This window comes from Mastigoproctus giganteus, chromosome 9 (genome assembly GCF_048544385.1).
Source record: "Mastigoproctus giganteus isolate SK-2022 chromosome 9, ASM4854438v1, whole genome shotgun sequence".
In the NCBI taxonomy this organism is placed as follows: Eukaryota; Metazoa; Arthropoda; class Arachnida; order Uropygi; family Thelyphonidae; genus Mastigoproctus; species Mastigoproctus giganteus.
In genome coordinates this window covers 102,920,742-102,943,865 of record NC_143583.1, presented here as the reverse complement: position 1 = coordinate 102,943,865, position 23,124 = coordinate 102,920,742, and the positions used below count along the sequence as shown (strand labels likewise).

At 37.9% G+C, this 23,124-nt stretch overlaps 1 protein-coding gene across 1 annotated transcript in view; it reads left to right on the top strand.

Moving 5' to 3' along the window:
* Nucleotides 1-23,124, top strand: part of LOC150080603 (recQ-like DNA helicase Blm) — a 200,546-nt gene that overhangs the window by 105,697 nt on the left and 71,725 nt on the right. Inside the window, exons 10-12 of the mRNA XM_090381153.1 lie at nt 4,525-4,720; nt 12,666-12,850; nt 22,593-22,719. Coding sequence (XP_090237279.1) covers nt 4,525-4,720; nt 12,666-12,850; nt 22,593-22,719 — 508 coding nt within the window. The remainder of the gene's footprint in view (nt 1-4,524; nt 4,721-12,665; nt 12,851-22,592; nt 22,720-23,124) is intronic.

Here is a 23,124-nt window from a genome sequence, read left to right as displayed (position 1 = left end):
CCTAAGGCTACTGTTAAACTATTAGTTCTTGTATCCCCCCAAGCTAGCAGTTTTCCGACCCACCTAACACTGCCTCAATATCATCAGCAAATATTCTTGCACCCTTTCTATTTAAGTGTATCCCATCCCTATAGAAGCAGTCTCTCCTGTTAACAAGTACAGTCCAGGCTGAAAAAAATTCTACCCCTTGAGCCTTGCACATTCTTTCCAGGGCCGAATTGATCGACAAGGCTCTCATCATATACTCCCTTTTATCATGTCTGGGCAGCATTGCAGACACTTTCAAATTCGACCCTGATTCTCGGCTTTTGTTCAACAGTGACCTGTACTTGTTAAGTAATTCTGCCGGTCTCCTACTCCTAATATCATTAGTGCCAACGTGTACAACTATATCACCTTTTGTGCCCTTAAAAGATGATATCTGCTCTACAACGTCATCAACCTTTGCCCCTGGCAGACATACCCTGGTCCTGTTCCACCTATCCTTTTTACAAAGCATGTTTCCCGTTTCCCTGACATTAGAGTCACCAACAACTACTAGTTCCTGTGGGACCAGCGCATTCTGCCTTGGGGGTTGCCGCTGTGTTGCGTGATGACCAAGTGCAAGCTCTGGCGTTGATGTGGGCAGCTGAGAGCCTGATGGGCCTCTCAATTTAGATCTTTCGAGGGCATCCACCCTGTCCTTCAAACTCTCATATTGGCCCATAGCAACACTGAGTTGTCGCCTGATTTCCTTACACTCCTTACATCGCGCACACACAAAGACATCCCCAATGGCTATGTCATGTTCCGTTCCGGAGAGTTCCGCAAACATTTCACAAGTTGCACATTTTTTTAGGCTGTGATGCGTTGGAGAATCGCCCCCCTCAGTTCTCCCCCGAGTCACAGCACTCCTGCCACTTTGTGCCCATTGCTTTGTTGCTCTAGTTTGGGGCATGATACTTTAAATTAATAAAATCAATAAATTAAATTTATTAAATGTCAATACTACGCTATTAGAGACCTGTGAGTGTAATTTCTGTTCCAGGAAAATTAATGGACGCAATGGTTAAAGAAGCATTGCAGGATCATCTAGACAAGACTTCAGTTATACCTCGGACACAGCATGGTTTTGTTAAGGGAAAATCTTGCCTGACCAATTTGATTGGATACTGTGATGCTGTCACAAAAGAACTGGATGCAGGGAATAGCTTTGATATTATATATTTGGATCTTAAAAAGGCTTTTGATACTGTTGCACATGGAAGACTGCTGCACAAATTGGAGCAGTGTGGCATTGGTGACAAATTGCTGCTATGGATAAAGGGATGGCTGAGGGGGATAAGAGACAGAGAATGGTAATCAATGGACACTGCTCATCGTAGACTAATGTTATTAGTGGAGTCCCTCAGGGTTCAGTGTTGGGTCCATTATTGATGATGGTATATCAAGCTTAATGTCCAAGTTTGCAGACGATACAAAGGTTGGCAGGGTTGTCAAGGACACTACTGACGCTATGCTGCTGCACCAGGATCTGGAAAGGTTGAGCAGATGGGCTGAGAGGTGGCAAATGAAATTTAACATGTAAAGTACTACATATGGGAAACGGTAACCCCAGAGCAACGTATCAACTCTGTGGTACTACACTGACAGTGGTAGAGAATGAAAAGGACCTGGTTGCAATTGTGTAGGCAGATAGGAAGTTCTCTGAGCAGTGTAGATGGGCTGCAAGAGTAGTTCATGGTGTCTTGTCAATGATATACAAGAATTTTTCTAGCAGGGATGAGGAGGTGATTATTCCCTTGTATAAGGAAATGGTTAGGCCACACCTTGAGTACTGTATACAGGTCTGGAGGCCTCATTTCAAGAAGGATGTAGTGCTGCTGGAATGAGTACAGAGAAGGTCAACAAGGTTAGTGAATGGAACGATGGATTGCTCTTACGAAGAAAGGCTTAAGTTTTGCAAATTACGTCTGGAGACTAGGCACCGGTGAGGTGATCTGATAAAGGTGTATAAAGCCTTGAATGGTTTGAGCATGCTCAATGCTGATGGGATTCTTCCTCTTGCCCAGAATAATCACCTGAGAGGGCATAAATTCAAATTGAGGAAAGACAGAATAGATGTGCTGAAATTTGCCTTTAGCCAGCGGGTAGTTGGTTTGTGGAACAAACTTCCATCCCTTTTTGTGGAAGTTGATACCTAAATAAATTTAAGGCTCAGCTGGACAGGTTTTTCGAAAGAACAGAAGGGTGAAATGGAAGTTGTTTTTTGGCTAATGCTGCATAAGCTTGCTTTCTTGCATCATATGCCTAGCACTGTAATAACTGGTTTGTCTTCTCTCATTCATCCATCCCTTTTTCTGTAGCAGTTACTTGCCTGTAATTCCACACAGTTGCAATTTGTACTGCAGTCTTTTATGCAGAACAGTATCAGATATTCTGAAAGCTGAGATGCCAAAATTATTTTTTGTATACATTTCCTTTCTTACTGCATATAATATCCAATCAGATTGGTTAGACAAGATTGCCTCTTAACAAATCTAGTGTTTAGTGTCAAACAACATTAACTACAAAATTGCACTTTTTTCCAGATAGCTTTAGTTTTACTTTATACAAATAATAATGCATATCACGTCATGGAACTGTATCTCTGTAGTACTTTACAAGTTAGCTTGGGCTGTAAGTACATTTCCGGTAAACCAAGAAAATGTTAAATGACTTTTTCTTGGTTAATTACAAAAACGTTAACCGCAAAATGATTTTGTAGTTAACGTTGTTTGACACTAAACCTTCGAAATCCTTGCTGTAACTGCAGTATAATTGCATTCCTATCTGATAGTCCTAGATTACTTCTAATTAGTGACTCCATTACTTTTTCCTGACGTCAAGCTAACTCCTCTAAGGTCTGTAATTACTCATGTTACTCTTTTGATCTCCCTATGTGAAATGGTGATACATTTACACATTTCCAATCCCCTGAATCCAAGGTTGCTCTCATAATTGTGATATATCCAGTTATATATAATTGGATAGATTCCATTAACTACAGTTGCCTTTTTTACATTTAGCTTTGGACACCTCCGTAGCCAGGTGGGAAGGAGCAGTAGTGCCTATCACATGCTTCTTGATTAGACCGGGGTTCGAGCCCGTCACCACCAGGAAGATGTGGAAAGGTCAGGGAATTACCACCGCATATCCCGGAGCAATATGGCCTTAGTTGCTAATGCTCCTAAAAACCAAAAAACGACAACATTTAGCTTCAACATTTTCTCTTCCACTTTCCTCCTCAATTTATCACAAAATCATTTAGTACCCTTTTAGAATTTGATACACTTCTATCATCCCAATTCCTAAAAAATTCCTTCTGTGTGAATGTAAATTAACTATTCAATTTTATTAGCAACCAGAGGAGGATCATCAACAGTTAAGCAATTCATATCTTGCAGACCAATGTTGATTCATCCCGTTACTTCTAGTGTGTGCATAAGTAAAGATGTCTCTGCTGATTTTGATGTGGCATATCCGAGACTATGTACTCATGTAAGGTAAACTACTAGAGAGGATGATACTTGCGACACAGAGTTAAAATGTCCGAGCCTTTAGTGTTTGAGGTGAATAAATTATGAGTTTGAGTTTGTGTTTTAATTTTTTAGCATAATCACCAAATATAAGCTATAATTTTATAAATGCATGCTAAAAGGATACAACGTGCTTAGCTAAGGGAAAACTGTATGTATATTTTATTTATTCTCTATGGGGATGTAATTTCAAGGTCTTGTAGTGCAGCAAAGGAAAATGGTTACTGCTATATGTTGCATACACAAGCTAATTGTATTGAGACCAATAACATTTGTGATCTATGGCATTGTTGGAATGAATTTGAAAAATTTCCACTTCTTTAAAAGCAGAAGCATCATCATTTTAAGGAATGTGGTATTTTGAACTCAGAAATGCATTTAAAAATATTTTACTTGTCTTATGGTGAGAGTTGAACTAATATATAAAATAATTTACATTTGAAATATTCATTTTTAGTTTGTGCTTATTTGCTTTCAGAGAAATTGCTGAAGGAAAATTATAAGTTGTTTGATAAATTAGCATTACAGCTGCCTTGTCTTGCTATAATTCATGAAAAATTAATACAATGTAGTTATCTAAACTTCTTTGCAGTTATCTATTTGAATTTGCATGTTACTCTATGATGCTAACCTTGAATTGAACTTTGACCAGAAAGCATCATTAAGAAAGAAACGGAAAACCACAAATAATATCAGTTCTATAGATTTAGTAAGATCATTTGTTTTTCCATATAGCATATACGAGATAAGGGAATTTCTCTGTGTGTGTCAATCTCTCTAAGGATCTCTCTTTAATATTACTGCTCCATTGTATTCTGTTAATGTAATGGAGAAATATATAGTAATAAAGCAAAGCAATTTAATCTAGGTTAACAAAATGCTTCTGGTTATTTCTCTCTCCCCCTCCCCTTTCTTTCTCTCTCTCACTTTTTTTTTTTTTTGTGTGTGTGTGTGTGTGTATTTGTAGGTAATATGTGCTACAATAGCATTTGGAATGGGTATTGATAAGCCTGATGTCAGATTTGTTATTCATCATTCCTTACCAAAATCTGTTGAAGGGTATTATCAAGAATCAGGTCGAGCTGGCAGGGATGGTGAAAGTTCCTGGTGTGTTTTGTTCTATAATTATCAGGATATGCATAGGATCCGTCGAATGATCGAAAGTATGTTTTTACATATATATATATATATATATACTGTGTGTGTGTGTGTGTGTGTGTGTGTGTGTGTGTGTGTGTGTGTGTGTGTGTGTGTGTGTGTGTGTGTGTTGCCAGAAAAGCTATAACTGCTTTAGGGATAAATACACATTATTGCATTTCATTATTTAGGCTTCATTCCTTTATTAATGGGAAGGTTGGTTTCCAGATGAATTGGATAATGGGGTTGTTTAGATTGAATTCCCTCCTCACAAAATCTAATTTAAGATAAAGGATATTTATAAAACATTAATAGTCAACTTTTTTGTAATTTCTGTGTGTAATCTCTCGACTGATGCAGGGAAAACTGCCAAAAGTTGATTGATGACACTTAGAGACAAGTTGGCTTTCCTGGCAGTGTTATTTGTTCTCTATCATTTGTAGCATTCCTGTTGTTCTAAATAACTATAACTTCTGTTGCACTGTCATGCTAAATGTTTGGTCACAATCTGGACAATCTTTGTCCAGACTGCAACTTATTCTTAATGCAAATGTTTTTTTTTTTTTTTTTTTTTTTACAGTGACTTTCACTGATCTATATACAAAGGTGATCCCAAAACCAATGCCCACTCATCATATGCAGACAGATAGCAAATACCATAATCAACCAGAGATTAAAACTAAGTTTTTTCTGTACTGTAATTTTCTTCACTATGTAGTTGGTGTTGTTGAGTTCAAAATGGAGAAAGAACCTATTAGATCAGATAACACTTGGAGATAAGTAGTAATACATCAGAATTGAAATGCAACATATATTCAATTAATCATATAGTATACCGAACTCCAAGTAACTAAATGCCTTTCCGAAAGATATGAAGCAAAATATAATAATAAACTAATTTTGGCGTGCTAACCCAGGTAACTAACCTGTCCCCAGCCCTGTGAAATGGAATGGCATCTGAGATAAGTAAAACTTCAAAAAAAAAAAAAAAAAAAAAAAAATCCTTTTGTGATGACTTAATTATAATCATTGGTGTTAATATAACCAAATATTTCTCGATTTAATTGAATATTTAAATTATGAAAATTTGCCTGAAGATTTGATTCTTCGTTTATTATTATTAGCCCTATGGTGCAAGGAAGCCTGCGGCTTATGCTGCATTAGCCAAAAAAAAAAAAAAAAAAAAATCTCAAGTTACCCTGACAGAGAGAGAGAAGTAGAAAGGAATCACTAAGAAAGAGAAGAATGATGATATCCAGCTGAGGACCCTGGGGTTTTGTTAATATTCAGGCTACATACATTGCACTATTTAAATAAAATGTAAATAAAAATAATAATTCATAACCTTAAATTAGAATTAATAGTTGGAAAAGGTACAACATCATACTGTAATGTAATAATATAACATCAGTTAAACAGAAGATTGTGTCTCTACAATAATGATTATAAATTCATTATATGACCAAAGGTATAGGGACATCTTGCCAAAATTTTATGCGCTGCATTTGGAAGTCACCCTGCATGTGTATTAGTTCAGACATACCAATATAAATCTTGTGGGTTGGCCTGTGGCAGCAGGATGTTAAAGTCAATATGGGTTGTGGATCAGAACTTAAACTTGTGGCAAACCTGACTCTATTTTTCAGAAAGCCTATGGCAGTAGCTGTATCACAAAAACTGCATTATGCCAAAACAAAAGTATCATTCTGCCTTCACTAATGATGCAGTCATTCACTGGAATGCACATTGGTTTTCCGACAATACTAGGTTTGGAAATTGTTATTTAACTTCATGTAATATTATTTTGGTTAGTTTTTATTTTTTTTTTTTTGGCTCTTAAAAGAGCCATTTTTAATGTCATAAAGGTACATTTCCACAATCATAAGGGTTGGATTTTCCAATAGAAATTTTCAAGCATTCACCGCCACTCTCTGCCAACCCACATATTGTTTTCCTCTTTTTAACATGCTGCACATAGTTTGTCCACTGCACATTTATGATACAATTTATTCCTTCTGAGGTAAGCCCTTCTACTTCATCAACTCTGAAAGTGCAATTTTCACTTGCAACGAATCCTTTAATTTGGCTTCACACATTTTCGATTTTGTTTAAATCGCAATTTGTTTTGTTTGTTTTTTTATGAAAACCCCAAACACAAGAGATATTACAACCTATAGTACTTAGTACCATGCTTGGGTTGGAGGTTGAGAAGACGAAAGAAGATATTTGTTGACATTAGACACGAACTTCTGTACACTGTAATTTTCAGGAAATACGTATGAAAGAAGGTTGTTCTAGAAAACAGCAGTTGAATAAATAAACGAGGAAGATGAAAAGTTGGTTCTGTGAGTTTGAAGTTGGACAGTAAATGGATGTTGGCTGGTGGCGGCATGTTCGGACTGTTTTGAAAAGAGAGCAGGTATTATAGAAGCCAGTTCAGAAGCACAGTGCCCATGGAAGTATCTGTAGAAGAGGCATGCAGCAAAAACAGTAGTAGTAGTGGCATGTGATGCAAGAAAGCAAATGTATGAGCTTATGCAGCATCAGCCAAAAAAAAAAAAAAAAAATCACACCATTCCCTCCAAATTCCCTGTCCAGTTCCTCCTTAAATTTATTCAACCTATCAACTTCCACAACGACAGATGGAAGTTCCAGCAATTAACCACCCGCTGGCTAAAGGCAAATTTCCGCACATCTATTCTACATCTGTCCTTTCTTAATTTGAATTTATGCCCCCTTAGGTTCGTAATCTGAACAAGTGGAAGGATCCCATCAGAATTCAGCGTGCTGAACCCATTCAAGGCCTTATACACCTCAATCAGATCACCGTGCAGGTGCCTAGTCTCCAGCCACTGTAATTTGCAGAACTTAAGCCTCTCTTGATAAGCGGATCCCTTCATTCCCCTCGCCAATCTTGTTGCTCTTCTCTGTACACGCTCAAGTAAATCTACATCCTTCCTAAAATGAGGCCTCCAGACCTGTACGCAGTACTCAAGGCGTGGCCTGACCATTGCCTTATACAGAGGGACAATCACCTCCTTTTCCCTGCTAGCAAAATTCCTATATATCATTGACAAAACCCCATTACCCGCCCTAGCAGCCTGTCTGCACTGCTCAGAAAACTTCATATCTGACTCCACAATTACTCCCAGGTCTTTTTCATTTTCTACCACCTTAAGTGTAGTACCACACAGTTGGTACGTTTCTCTGGGGTTACTTCTACCCATATGCAGTACTTTGCATTTGTCAAGGTTGAACTTCAGTTGCCACTTCTTAGCCCATTTGCCCAAATTATCTAGATCCTGTTGCAGTAGCACACTGCCATTAATGTCATTAACAACCCTGCCAACCTATGTGCCATCTGCAAACTTCGACATTAAGCCTGATATACCTTCATCAATATCATTGATAAATACACAAAACAACAGTGGACCCAACACCGAACCCTGTGGGACTCCACTAATAACATTAGTCCACGAAGAGCAGCATCCATTGATTACCACCCTCTGTCTTCTCCCACTTAACCATCCTTTTATCCATTGTAGCATCCTTTTATCCATTGTAGCATCCTTTTATCCATTGTAGCAACTTACCCTTAATACCATTCTGCTCCAATTTGTACAGTAGTCTTCCATGCGCAACTGTGTCAAAAGCTTTCCTGAAATCCAAGTATATGATATCAAAATTATTTTTTGCATCCAGTTCCTTTGTGACCACATCATAATAACCAATCAAATTTGTCAGACAAGACTTTCCCTTAACAAACCCATGCTGTGTTTGAATTATTGCTGCAGTTTTGTCTAGATGATCCTGCAATGCATCTTTAACCAGCAACTCCATTATTTTACCCGGAACAGAAGTTAAAGTAACTGGTCTGTAATTACTCGTGTCACCCTTCGATCCCCCTTTGTGAATTGGGGACACATTTGCACATCTCCAGTCCGTGGGAACCTCCCCTGAGTCCAAGGATGCTCTCATAATATGGCTAAGGGTTTGCTTAGTTGCTTTGCCGCCTCCTTTAATATAACTGGATAGATCCCATCCACCCCAGGTGCTTTTCTTACGTTTAACTTCAACAGTTTCTCTTCCACTTTGCTCTCAGTTATTACAAAATCATTAAGTATCCTGCTACAATTTGATAACCTTCTGCCATTTTCAAACCTTAATAATTCCTCACGTGTGAATGTAGATGCAAAATACTCATTCAGTTTGTTTTGCTATCTTAGCAGGATCATCAACACTCGAACCATCGATGTCCAGTGGACCAATCAGATTCATCCCCTTCCTTTTAGAGTTTATATAAGTAAAGAAATCCTTGCTGTTTTTCTTAGCATCTTTTGCCAAGGATTTCTCGTAATCTGCCTTCGCCTGCCGAACCTCCTTTGTGACCTGATTACAGACTAGCTTATATCTGCCATAGGCTTCTGAGTCGCTTGATAATTTATATGCATCCCATGCATTTTTCTTCTCTGTTACGAGTCTCATTAGTTCATTTGACAACCATTTAGGCCTAAACCTTGAACAATATTTCTTAATAGGTATGAAACTTTTAGTAGCTTCCACAATTAATTCCTTGAATGCTTCCCACTTAGAATTTACTGTTGGTAACATCATCAGTTGATCCCACTGTACAGAATTTAAAAACTGAACAGAAAGCAAAAACCCTTTCCTTTACTCCTGATGGTAATTAAATCTTTAAGTAAATCCCACGTCAGTACACTGTGATCACTGTGATCTATGAGACAGTGAGTGGAGAGACTGTTAGAGATGAGTCATTAATTAACCTAACTGCCTTCTTCTGAATGGAATCTAGAAGCCTGAGAGAGGTTTTGGGGGCATTGCCCCAGATGTGGGAACAATATTAATTGGTTGGGCGGATTTGTGATTTGTACAGAGTTTTGAAGAAAAGTAACGCAGAGAGCGAAAGAGGAAACCAAGTTTTTTAGATGCAGAGGAAGCAATATTTGTAATGTGCTTGTGCCAAGAGAGATTAGAAGTCAGGGTAATCCCCAAAAGAGAGATATCATTTTGCCTAGAAATCGGAGCATCACCAAAGATAAGCATAGGAGCAGAAGATTTCTTTTTGCGAGATATAAGAGAAGACTGAGTTTTAGAAGGATTGAAATCACCTAAGTTGTCTTTGCCCCACTGGAGAATTACCTGGAGATCAGCATTTAAGGAATTGGTAGCGGATACTCGAGAAGTTGAAGCTGATTGAGCAGGGCAAGGTTTCTTAAAATGGAAAGTGGAATGTGATGTGCTATCATCGGCAAAACTACGAATAGGATTTCTAGTCAACGGAAGAGGTCATTAATATGCAAGAGGTAAAGAGTGGGGGAAAGAACTGAACTTTGGGGGACACCAGCATTAATGGAGAAGTTAAAAGACAGAGCCATCTACCATCACCCTCAGTGAGCGATCAGAGAGAAAACTGGATAACCAATTACAAAAAAACAGTTGGCAAAACATAAGATGGAAGCGTGTTCAGAAGACCTCTTGTGCATACCCTATCTTAAAGGATGTACTATACCTACTCCAGAAACTCCCAAAGACCAAGAATAGACCTTGCTCCTGGACTTGACATCTTTCTGCTGCACTCACTACCTGTGATGTGATCAAACCTGGACCTTACATTGCCGCACTCCTAACTATTGTTTCAACATAGAGACTATTCAGGTCCAAATCAGGACTATCACTTGACAACTTATTAGTCAATAGTGACCACATTGGGATATGATATTTGTCTGTTTCCAGGCACTTCGTGGAGTATCAACCTAACACCTACTTCTAAACCCCTCTGGGGCAGGACTCTCTACATATAACCATCCTCTGTGAGTTTCTACTTTGCTGAGTGACTTCTTGAACTGTCTTGCCTCTATGACACTCATGGACTTGACTACCATTTTTGACTGCTGACCCATTTGGAGTGGGATCTGCCTTGTGATATTTTTTTGGTACTGCCAAATAGGATTCATCTTTATTACTGCATACTGGCTCCTTCCAGAGTGGAATTTCTGAAGCTGGCCCCTCCTAGGAGTAGGAATTTAGCTGACCTTGGTTCCCAAGGTTGGATTATCACTTCTGAGGTTTGCAGTAACTTGCTGACCTGATCAGGGTGGAATCTGGACACCACTGACTGTCGAACTCCTATATCTATTTTTAATTCTTTATACATTATATCTTCTGACTTCTATGGGGATGACTCTTGCTTTTGTCCCCATCTATTTATCTATCTATCTGCCCGCCCGGCTCAGTTCTCATCTGGCTTCTTTCAGAATTCTCTGGAAACCCAGAAAGAGCTCCCTGATAGCAGAACCTGGCATGCCTCCACATGCCTAAGAATGGAAGTCAGGAGGTGATTGACCAGCTGTCTGTTGCCCCGGCTACGAAGCCCAACTTGCTGGCCAACAAAACTCCAGCAGAACACCTCACCACCCTACAAAAATCTACACTACATTTACACGAGCACTGTTTTGGCTTATGCCAAGAACAGACAACTCAGTGGTGTATGAGGGGAACCCTGGAACCCACAACAAAGTACACAATGTCCTTTCTGTACACATTGTACTCCCCATGTTCAGATTTCGGCACATTATATTTCCCTGACAATAGAGTCACCACCAATGACAACAACTAGCTCCTGTGGGACCAGTGCATTCGGTTTTGGGAGTTGCCATTATGTTGCCTGATGTTCAAGTGCAAGCTCTGGCGTTGAGCTGGGCAGCTGAGAACTTAATGGGTCCCCAGTTTAAATCCTTTGAAGGCATGTTTGGTGACTGCAGCCCTTTTGAATTCAGAAACTCAATTCTTGATGATACTGTTTGATGGACAGTCATCATGCAAAGGCTCTTTTATATCCTCATGGATTTGCTTTCCAAGATATTCCTTTTTAAATAAAATAAAAAAAATAACTGCACAGCTCTGCTTTTGTGAAATTATTGGCTTTGGTAGACATCATTTTTTTTTTTTTTTAATCCTAAAAAATAAAAATATTTAAGATATTACTCTAAAACTGCATTTAATGTTATCATGTTTATTTTATTTTAGAATAATGAAATATATGACAGGTCAGAAATTTTTCACATACTCCGTGTGGTGGTGTTTACATTTTACACACTCAGTATCCAGGACATTGCATAGAGCTCAGGCAGTCTGTTCCATGGCTACCTCACTCATCAGATGTAAACCACACTATCTATCTGTAGGGTATTGCTTACATACTAGTAAATTGAATAGAGAAGGATTTAAAGTGCCAGCTGTGGTTCAGTCTGTGTTACTCCTAGTGTCATATTCCAGTAAGCTCAAAGATTGTTACTAGTCCATGCCAAAGCACGTATTCAGAGAGGCATAAAATGGTTAACTCTTACGTTATTTAATATATCAACAATAAAAATACTACACAAAATTCTTTGATAAATCTATAAAATTCTCAATTTACTGGTTTTGTCTGATAGCCACACAGAGCTTTGAATGGGTTGAGCAGGCTGAATTCTGATGGGATCTTTCCACTTGTTCAGATTACGAACCTCAGGGGGCATAAATTCAAATTAAGAAAAGACAGATGTAGAATAGCTGTGTGGAAATTTGCCTTTAGCCAGCGGGTGGTTAATTGCGGGAACAAACTTCCATCTGTTGTTGTGGAAGTTGATGGGTTGAATAAATTTAAGGAGGAACTGGACAGGCATTTTGGAGAGAATGGTGTGATTTTTTTTTTTTTTTTTTCCCCTTCTTCTGTTGGCTGATGCTGCATAAGCTCATACACTTGCTTTCTTGCATCACATGCCACTACTACTACTACTATTATGTCAGTAATGAAAGGTGACATTATCAGTAAAACTGTGCTATTGATTAATATAAGTACATTCTTTATAGTTAGGATCAATTATTGAATTAGTTATTAAAAATAACTGCTTTGTTGTATTATATATTTTGTATTATTGTAATTGTGATAAATTAAATATTTTCTTATAGAAGATGATGATGAGAATTACCAGGCAAAACGAACCCACATGGAAAATCTCTTTCGAATGGTTTATTATTGTGAAAATAAAACAGACTGTCGTAGATTACAAATGCTAGAGTATTTTGGAGAAATATTTGATAACCAGCTCTGTCTTACTGATCTTAAGCATACTTGTGATAACTGCCTCAGTAAGGTAATAGTTTTCTCTTCTGCTTGTTTTTAATTTTATATAATCATTGTATTTATGTAAAGGCATGATATATTTCTAATGGAAATAAAAATTTGAAAGTACCTTGGACTCCTGGGATGCAATAAAATCAAATACTCTGAAAGCATCTGCACCTGGAACTGCTAATCCTTAATAAAGTTATAAAGTCCTGAATCTGTTAGTCCAAAGACTACAATTTCTCAACTATTAATTTTATAAAAAGTGTCTCATGCTTTTTTCTCACTGTGCAGTAATAAAATAAACATTGGCTAGAAGTTAATTCCATTAGAGGTGTATGTTTACTGGTATGGCTCCAAGAAAGTGGCTAGCCTTGCCAATTGCAGATAAAATTTAGATTTTGCAAGTTATAGATAATGGTGTGCATTCTATGACTGACATAACCAAACACAGTTCGCCATTTCTAAGAGTACTCTGTTTGATATTCTGAAAGATTGGAAAAAATATTGAACTTTTAGTGAAATCTGCTGCAATAGGTAGGATTCAAGAATGAAAGGCAAAGTATCCAGATCTTGAAATGATACTTTTGGAATGGCTAATGATGTGTGCAAAAAATGTTCCTGTAGATGGTAATCTTTTAAAAGTTCAGATGGATGGTTCCAGAAATTTAAGACTCGTCATGGCCTGTCTTTCAAAAAAGTGTGTGGCCAAAGCGCAGCCATAGACATTGATGGCACAAAGGAATGGAGGGAAAATGTTTTGCTGACATATGACCACAATGACTTCTTCAATACTGATGAAACTGGAATATTTTTCTTTTTAATTGTTACCAGATAAAACACTTACACTTAAAGGCAAGAAATGTAGTGGCTGAAAAAAAGGCCAAACAACAGATTACCATTTTCCTAGCAGCCAACATGTCTGGCACAGAGAAGCTTCCTCTTTTTTAATCTTTGGAAAAGCCCAGAAGCCTTAAAGGTTTGAAGACATTACCGACTATGTATCGAGCAAACTAAAAGGCATGGATGACATCACAAATCTATGAAGAATGGATCAGAGGCGTAGATCGTGGAATGAATGAGAAGAATAGAAAAATTTTGATGAATAAATGAAGAATACAATTTGTGGATAACTGCACCCTTCATTGTCAAGTACCTACTACCAAATGTGACGTCAGGTGTAATCCAGTGTTTTAAGGAAAACTACCGAAGAATACAATTAAATAAAATTGTGCTATCTTGAAAGCAAAATTCAGTGCAAAATCGACATCCTGCAGGCAGTGTATTTATGTGTTTCAGCATGGGATAAAGTTGATGAAAAAGCGATTGCCAACTGCTTCAAACATCTGAATTTAATATAGTTAGGGAAGGAAGTTACGTAGTTGTTTTCCACGAAGATTAATTACTATATTTAATAACCACTCTTATACCACATGAAATTAATAATATAGTTTATTAAGCTTATATAGCCCATACCGCTATACATTATGGTGATGTTTCAGGCAACTTACCGATCATCAGACCATGCTGCTGACAGACTCTGGCTTGCCGATGCCACCAGAACCTGATGTGCATACTCTGATTCTGGTAGCATCAGCAAGCAGGAGTCTGTCAGCAGCAAGGTCTAATGATGGTATCAGTAAGATGCCTGAAACATAAAATGTATAGTGGTTTGGGCTTATAAGCTTAATAAACTATATTATTAATTTCACGTGATATAAGAGTGGTTATTAAATATAGTAATTAATCTTCATGCTGGATTTACCGCCTTGAATGATGCAATGTGTGAAATTTCAAATGTTTTTCCTCTGTTAATTGCAAAGAATAGTCAGATAATAGCAAAGAAATATTTAGCATTAGCAAGGGGCACATGATGCAAAAAAGCAAGCTTATATAGCATCAGCCAAAAAAAAAACACATACCCCCTTCTATTTCACTTAACCACCTGCTCCAAGTGTTTGTCTAGTTCTGCTTTGAATCTGTTTTAAGCTATCAACTTTTACAACAACAGATGGAAGTTTGTTCCAGCAATTAACCACCCGTTGGCTAAAGGCAAACTTCCGCACATCTATCCTACAACTGTCTTTCCTCAATTTGAATTTATGCCCTCTCAGGCGATTATTCTGAGCAAGAGAAAGAATCCCATCAGCATTGAGTATGCTCAAACCATTCAAGGCTTTATACACCTCAATCAGATAACCTCGCAGGTGCCTAGTCTCCAGAAACTAATTTACAAAACTTAAGCCTTTCTTCATAAGAGCAACCCTTTGTTCCATTCACTAATCTTGTTGCCCTTCTCTGTACTCATTCCAACAGCTCTACATCCTTCTTAAAATGAGGCCTCCAGACCTGTATACAGTACTCAAGGTGTGGCCTGACCATTGCCTTATACAAGGGGATAATCACCTCCAAATTCCTGTATAGCATTAACAAGACACTATGGGCTACTCTTGCAAGACGGTCTGCACTGTTCAGAAAACTTCATATCTGCCTGCACAATTACTCCCAGGTCCTTTTCACCTCTGTCAGTGTAGTACCACACAGTTGATACGTTACTCTGGGGTTACTGCTTTCCATATGCAGTACTTTACATTTGTCAATGTTAAACTTCATTTGCCACCTCTCAGCCCATCTACTCAACTTTTCTAGATCCTGTTACATCAGCATATTGTCATTAGTGTCATTAACAATCCTGCCGACCTTCGTATTGTCTGCAAACTTGGACTTTAAGCCTGATATACCATCATCAATATCATTAATGAATACAGAAAACAACAATGGACCCAACACTGAACCCTGGGGGACTCCACTAATAACATTAGTCCACAAAGAGCAGTGTCCATTGATTATCATTCTGTCTTCTCCCACTCAACCATCCCTTTATCCATAGCAGCAATTTGCCTCCAATGCCACACTGCTCCAATTTGTGCAGCAGTCTTCCACGTGCAACAGTATCAAAAGCCTTTCTAAGATCCAAATATATGATATCAAAATTATTCTTTGCATCCAGTTCCTTTGTGACTACATCATAGAATCCCATCAAATTGGTCAGACAAGACTTTCCCTGGAACTAACCCTTAGCCATAATTATGACAGCTTCCTTGAGTCCAAGGAAGCTGTCATAATTATGGCTAAGGGTTACTTACTTTGCTGCCTCCTTTAATATAACTGGATAGATTCCATCCACACCAGATGCCTTTCTTATGTTTATCTTCAACAATTTCTCCTCCACTTTACACTCAGTTATTACAAGATTATCTAGCTTACTGCCAGAATTTAATACACCTCTGGCATTCCTGTCCCTGAATAACTCATGTGTGAATATAGATGCAAAATATTCATTTAGTTTGTTAGCTACCTGAGCAGGATCATCAACTGTTGAACCATCAATATCAAGTGGACCAATCTGATTCATCCTTTCCTTCTAGAGTTTACAAAGAGTTCTTTACAAAAGTAAACAACTCTTTGCTATTTTTCTTTACATCATTTGGCAAAGATTTCTCGTAATTTGCCTTGCCTGCCTGACCTCCGTTGTGACTTGGTTACAGACCAGCTTATATCTATCATAGGCTTCTGTGTCACCTGTTAATTTATATGTATCCCATGCATTTTTCTTCTCTGCCACAAGTCTCATTATCTCATCTGACATCCATTTGGGCCTGAATTTATAGCAGTATTTCTTAGTTGGTATGAAAAGCCTAGTAGCTTCCAAGATTATTTCTTTTGAATTTGCTGTTGGTAATGTCATCAGTTGGTCCCACTGTATAGAATTTAAATACTGTCTCAGACCACAGTAGTCACCTTTACGAAACAAAAACCCTTTCCTTTATCCCTGATGGTAGTTACCTCTTGGAGTACATCCCACTTCAGCACACTGTGATCACTTCCACCTAGTGGTTCCTTTATCCTTAGATTCTTAATGCATGAAGAATCACTACTGATAATCAGATCAAGTGTATTACTCCCTCTAGTTGCCTCCCAAACAAGCTGCTGTAAAAAACAATCATCTAATAAATCCACAAAAGGCTTGCTAGTTTGTGATTGACCAACTCACAAATTCCAGTCAATCTCGGGAAAATTAAAATCCCTCATTATAAGACACTCTGATTTACTGGCCCACTCTATTTCTCTGCAGAATTGTTCATTATACTCATCAGATTCATTAGGCCTATATATAACACACATCTACTCTTATTTTTCCTTTCCCAGTGCTTATGCCACACCAAACAGACTCAACATTGCATTGTCCACCAACATCAATTGTGGATGCACTTCCTTAGATTTTATGTATTTCATAACTAACAGCATAACCCCTCCTCCCTTCCTGTCCTGTCTGTCTTTTCTGTACACATTGTACTCCCCAAATTCCAATTCTACACTGCTTATGTCTGTGTGACACCACGTCTCTGATATCCCAGCAATATCTGCCTTTGATGTTTTGAGCAGTACCTCAAATTCATCAAATTTATTAACTATACTCCTAGTATTGGTGTACACATAAGTATACATACACCTGTTTCTACTCTTAGTTACCCTAACACAACCCATGTATTTACTTATTCCACTATGACTCCCAGCATCTCCATTGCCTTGCTTTCCAGGCTGCTGCTCAATTGCATATCAATAGAAGCAGTGCAAGAATCACTTTCACCTCTGCCACCGGCTGCTGTTAGTCTATTAGTCCGGGTATCCAACCCACCTAACTCTGCCTCAATATCATCAGAAAATATTCTTGCACCCTTTCTATTTAAGTGTATCCCATCCCTGTAGAAGCAGTCTGAAAAAAATTCTACCCCTTGAGCCTTACATAATCTCTCCAGGGCTGAATTAATCAACAAGGCTCTCATCATATATTCCCTCCTATTGTGTCTGGGGGGTGCCTCCGTAGCCAGGTGGGCAGGAGCAGCAGTGCGTAGCACATGCTTCTTGATTAGACCAGGGTTCGAACCTGTGAGCCACCAAATACGGAGGATGCGGAAAGGTCAAAGAATGACCACCACATATCCCTGGAGCAATATGGCCTTAGTTGCTAATGCTCCTAAAAACCAAACAGCAACAACATCGTGTCTGGGCAGAATTGCATACACTTACAAATTCAACCCTAACTCACGGCTTTTTTTTTTTTTTTTTTTTTTTTCAACATTGACCTGTACTTGTTAAACAAATCTGCAGACCTCCTACTCTTAATATCATTAGTGCCAGCGTGTACAACAATATCACCTTTTGTGGCCTTAAAGGATGATATCTGCTCTACAACATAATCTTCCACCTATCTTTCTTGTACAATATGTTCCCTGTTTCCCTGACAATAGAGTCACCGACAACAACTAATTCCTTTGGTACCAGCACATTCTGATGTTCAAGTACAAGCTCTGGCATTGATGTGTGGCAGCTGAGAGCTTGATGGGCCCCTCAATTTAAATCCTTCGAGGGCATCCACTGTCCTTCAAGCTCTCATATAGGCCCATAACAATGCTGAGTTGGACCTGATTTCCTCCCACTCCTTACATCGCACACACACAAAGACTTGCATTTTCAATATCATGTCCCGTTCCTTATTGCATCACAAACATCAAACAAGCAGTAGATTTCAAAAGGCTGTGATTCAGAGGACATCCCCCCCCGCCTCAGTTCTCCCCTGAGCCACAGCACTCCCATTAGTTTGAGCCTTTTGCTTTGCTGCTCTGGTCTGAGTCATGATTTCTATTCAATTTCAAATAAAATTCCAATACAAAATATAATCTTAAACTTGTATCCCAATGCAGTTATAACACTATATATATGTATTTCAGCATCAAATATTATCTCCGAGTTACTTTATATTACTTTCTTATTTCCTGTCAAGTTATATGTATTAATTTACAATATTATGTTTCTAAAAACTCGGTCGTTGTATTTATTTAGTTAAAAAAAAGTACAATTTAATTTACAATGAAATTTAAAAAGATTAGTAAATTTTACTGATTAATTTATTCTACTATACTCGCTATCTAGTTTTCTCTTAAACCTTATGCTATCTAGTTTGGGGTACACGTGTCGTGTAACAATGGCGGCAAGTTATGAACGGTAAATTTACGGACACGAGGTATTAATTACTTTCAAAATTGCGCTATCTAAATTCAAAATAAACTGCATAGCTTGACTAGGTCTATAAGCTACTTATAGAAAATAATTTAATCTAACAATTAAGTCAATAAAACGGCTAAATATAATTAAAAACTTAGTGTTCACGGGAGCTGCAAAACTTGTTCAACGTGTGGATTAGATACCCTATTTGAGCATGTGCATCATCACCTAAACTTACAGGAAAGCTTAAGCTTAAAAGATTATACAGAAATGGATGCGGACATTGAATGTTTCAGGAGGTGCATGAATAAAGAGGAACTCATTGCAGACGTAATGCACAAATTCTTAAACTTTTTTTATCCATGACCCCTTTTCATAAGACACAATTATTGGTGACCCCCGGGTTACTTTTCGCGACCCCCGGAGGAGTAGCATTCCACAGTTTAAGAACCTCTGACGTAATGGACTCTTCTGAAATTTTTAGTGATGAAGATGAGGAACCTACTGTGGTTAAACAAGAAGTTGCAGTGAGAGATACTCATCAAGGATTAGAACGTACGTGGTTTTTTTTTTTTTTTTTTTTTCCCCAAGTGCAGCCTAACTGTTATTGTTCACCTTCATAATTCTCCTTTAAAACATGCTCTACTATATTGAAACAACATGTTTTGACAGATTATTTTAAAGCATGAAACAATTCTTTGGTTAGGTCTTTATAGGCATGTAGCCTATGTAGTAAATCGTATATCTGGTGAAATGTTGGATTAGGAAACCATGAGTGATAGAGTTTAGTCATTTGCTTCCGCAAACCCAATTTCCTTGGCATATTTTGTTCTCTTCGTTTCATATTATGTTTAGTTTAGCTCCAGATTCGATAAGAATAATATCAGTCCAAAATTGTGCAATTTATTATTTTTCTCAGTTTTTTACAGTAAAATGTCAATGAAAAGAAATAGCAGGAAAACAGGAAGAATGCAATATAATTAAATTCATATTATTAAGGAACTTGAAAGATTTAGCAGTAAAAAAAAAATTCCCAACAAACGAAACAAAAAACAATCGAACATTACTTTAAAAAATTACTTTAAATTTTTGTCTACATAAAATTTGCAGTAAAATACCTATACGAATATACATACATTTGTAAATGTGCAAATTTTTATAACTTATTATTATTATTTTTTTAAATTAAATAAAATTAATTTTTTTCTTGATATTTAAAGTCTTTCTTTTATCTTAATACATTACAACAGAATATATTTAATCTTACCTTACGTTCAATTATCCGGAAAATTTGGCTATCCGGAAGAGGTCTGACATTAATTATTTTAGCATTTAGCATTAGCATTAGCATTAGTAGAGGCATTTGATGCAAGAAAGCAAGCTTATGCAGCATCAGCCAAAAAAAAAAAAAAAAAAAAAACCACTTCCACTTCACCCCTCTGTTCGTTCAAAATACCTGTCCAGCTGAGCCTTAAACTTATTTAGGCTATCAACCTCCACCACAAGGGATGGAAGTCTGTTCCACCAACCAACCACCCGCTGGCTAAAGGCAAATTTCCGCACGTCTATCCTACATCTGTCTTTCCTCAATTTGAATTTATGCCCTCTCAGGTGATTATTCTGAGCTAGAGGAAGAATCCCATCAGCATTGAGCATGCTTAAACCATTCAAGGCTTTATACACCTCTATCAGATCACCTCGCTGGTGCCTAGTCTCCAGACACTGTAATTTGCAAAACTTAAGCCTTTCTTCGTAAGAGCACCCCTTTGTTCCATTCACTAATCTTGTTGCCCTTCTCTGTACTCGTTCCAGCAGCTCTACATCCTTCTTGAAATGAGGCCTCCAGACCTGTATACAGTACTCTAGGTGTGGCCTGACCATCGCCTTATACAATGGAATAATCACCTCCTTATCCCTGCTGGAAAATTTCCTGTATATCATTGACAATACTCCATGAGCTACTCTTGCAGCCCGTCTGCACTGCTCAGAGAACTTCATATCTGCCTGCACAACCACCCCCAAGTCCCTTTCATTCTCTACCACTGTCAGTGTTGTACCATAGAGTTGATACGTTGCTCTGGGGTTGCTGTTTCCCATGTGTAGTACTTTACATTTGTCAATGTTAAACTTCATTTGCCACCTCTCAGCCCATCTGCTCAACCTTTCCAGATCCTGTTGCAGAAGCATAGTGTCAGTAGTGTCCTTGACAACCCTGCCAACCTTTGTATCGTCTGCAAACTTGGACATTAATCCCGATATACCATCATCAATATCATTTATAAATACAGAAAACAATAATGGACCCAACACTGAGCCCTGAGGGACTCCACTAATAACATCAGTCCACGATGAGCAGTGTCCATTGATTACCACTCTCTGTCTTCTCCCCCTCAACCACCCCTTTATCCATAGCAGCAATTTGCCTCCAATGTCACACTGCTCCAATTTGTGTAGCAGTCTTCCATGTGCAACAGTATCAAAAGCCTTTCTAAGATCCAAGTATATAATATCAAAGTTATTCCCTGCATCCAGTTCTTTTGTGACTGCATCATAGTATCCACTCAAGTTGGTCAGGCAAGACTTCCCCTTAACAAAACCATGCTGTGTCTGAGCTATAACTGAAGTCTTGTCTAAATGATCCTGCAGTGCGTCTTTAACCAGTGCCTCCATTAATTTTCCTGGAACAGAAGTCAAGCTCACAGGTCTATAATTACTTGTGTCAGCCTTTGATCCTCCTTTGTGAATTGGGGTCACATTTGCACATTTCCAGTCTATGGGTACCTCCCCTGAGTCCAAGGAAGCTCTCATAATTATGGCTAAGGGTTTGCTTACTTCCTTTGCTGCCTCCTTTAATATAACTGGATAGATCCCATCCACCCCGGGTGCCTTTCTTGTGTTTATCTTCAACAGTTTCTCCTCCACTTTACTCCCAGTTATTTCAAGATTCTGTAACTTACTGCTAGAGTTGAATACACCTCTGGCATTCCCCTCGCTGAATAACTCCTCATGTGTGAATGTCGATGCAAAATATTCATTTAGTTTGTTAGCCACCTGAGCAGGATCATCAACACTTGACCCATCAATATCAAGTGAACCAATCTGATTCATCCCTTTCCTTCTAGAGTTTACATAAGTAAAGAACTCTTTGCTGTTTTTCTTTGCATCCCTTGCCAAGGATTTCTCGTAATCTGCCTTCGCCTGCCTAACCTCCTTTGTAACTTGGTTGCATATCAACTTGTATCTATCATAGGCTTCTGTGTCATGTGTTAATTTGTAAGTATCCCATGCATTTTTCTTCTCTGCCATATGCCTCATTAGTTCATCTGACATCCATTTTGGCCTAAACCTTGAACAATATTTCTTAGTTGGTATGTAAAGCCTAGTAGCTTCCAAGATAAGTTCTTTGAATGCTTCCCATTTTGAATTTGCTGTTGGTAACATCATCAGTTGGTCCCACTGTATAGAATTTAAATACTGTCTCAGTCCATCGTAGTCGCCTTTACGGAAGCAATAACCCTTCCCTTTACCCCTAATGGTAGTTACCTCTTTGAGTAAATCCCACTTCAGCACACTGTGATCACTGCCACCTAGTGGTTCGTTTATCTTATTTTGTTGGATAACATATTATATTTATAGTTATGAATTTTAATTTTTTTAAAGATATGAATTTAAAAAACATTTTATCCCTTTATTCTTATTTGTAGGAGACATATGAAAAGTTTGATGTAACAGAGGATGCAAAAGCCATTGTTAGATGCACTCAAGAGCTAGTAGGAATCGGTCAGAAACAAAAGAACTTTACCCTGACTTATCTAGTAGATATATTTAAAGGTATTTTGAACTGTATCTCTATTCTAAAATTAATTTTTATTCCTATATACCTGCCAACTCAGATTTATGATGCAGGAGTAGTCCATTTCATTCGTTTTGACCTCTTTCTTCATCTACTGTTGTAACAGTTTCCTTCACCATTTTTTGCAAAAAAGATAGCAAAACTATGGTTTTGTTGTTTTATTTAAAATTCTGCAAATTTCTGCTTATGTTTATTAACAAATTAGCCATCAGATGTTCTAATCAAAGTTGCATAAATTATGTGGAACATGGGAAATACTCTGAATTGGTTCTTTGTTACATATAGTATAGTGGTAGACTACATTTGTCATTGACAAAATCATTCTTAATATTATGTTGTACTTAATGTTTACAGAATATGTAAGGTTCATTGCTTACGTGTCA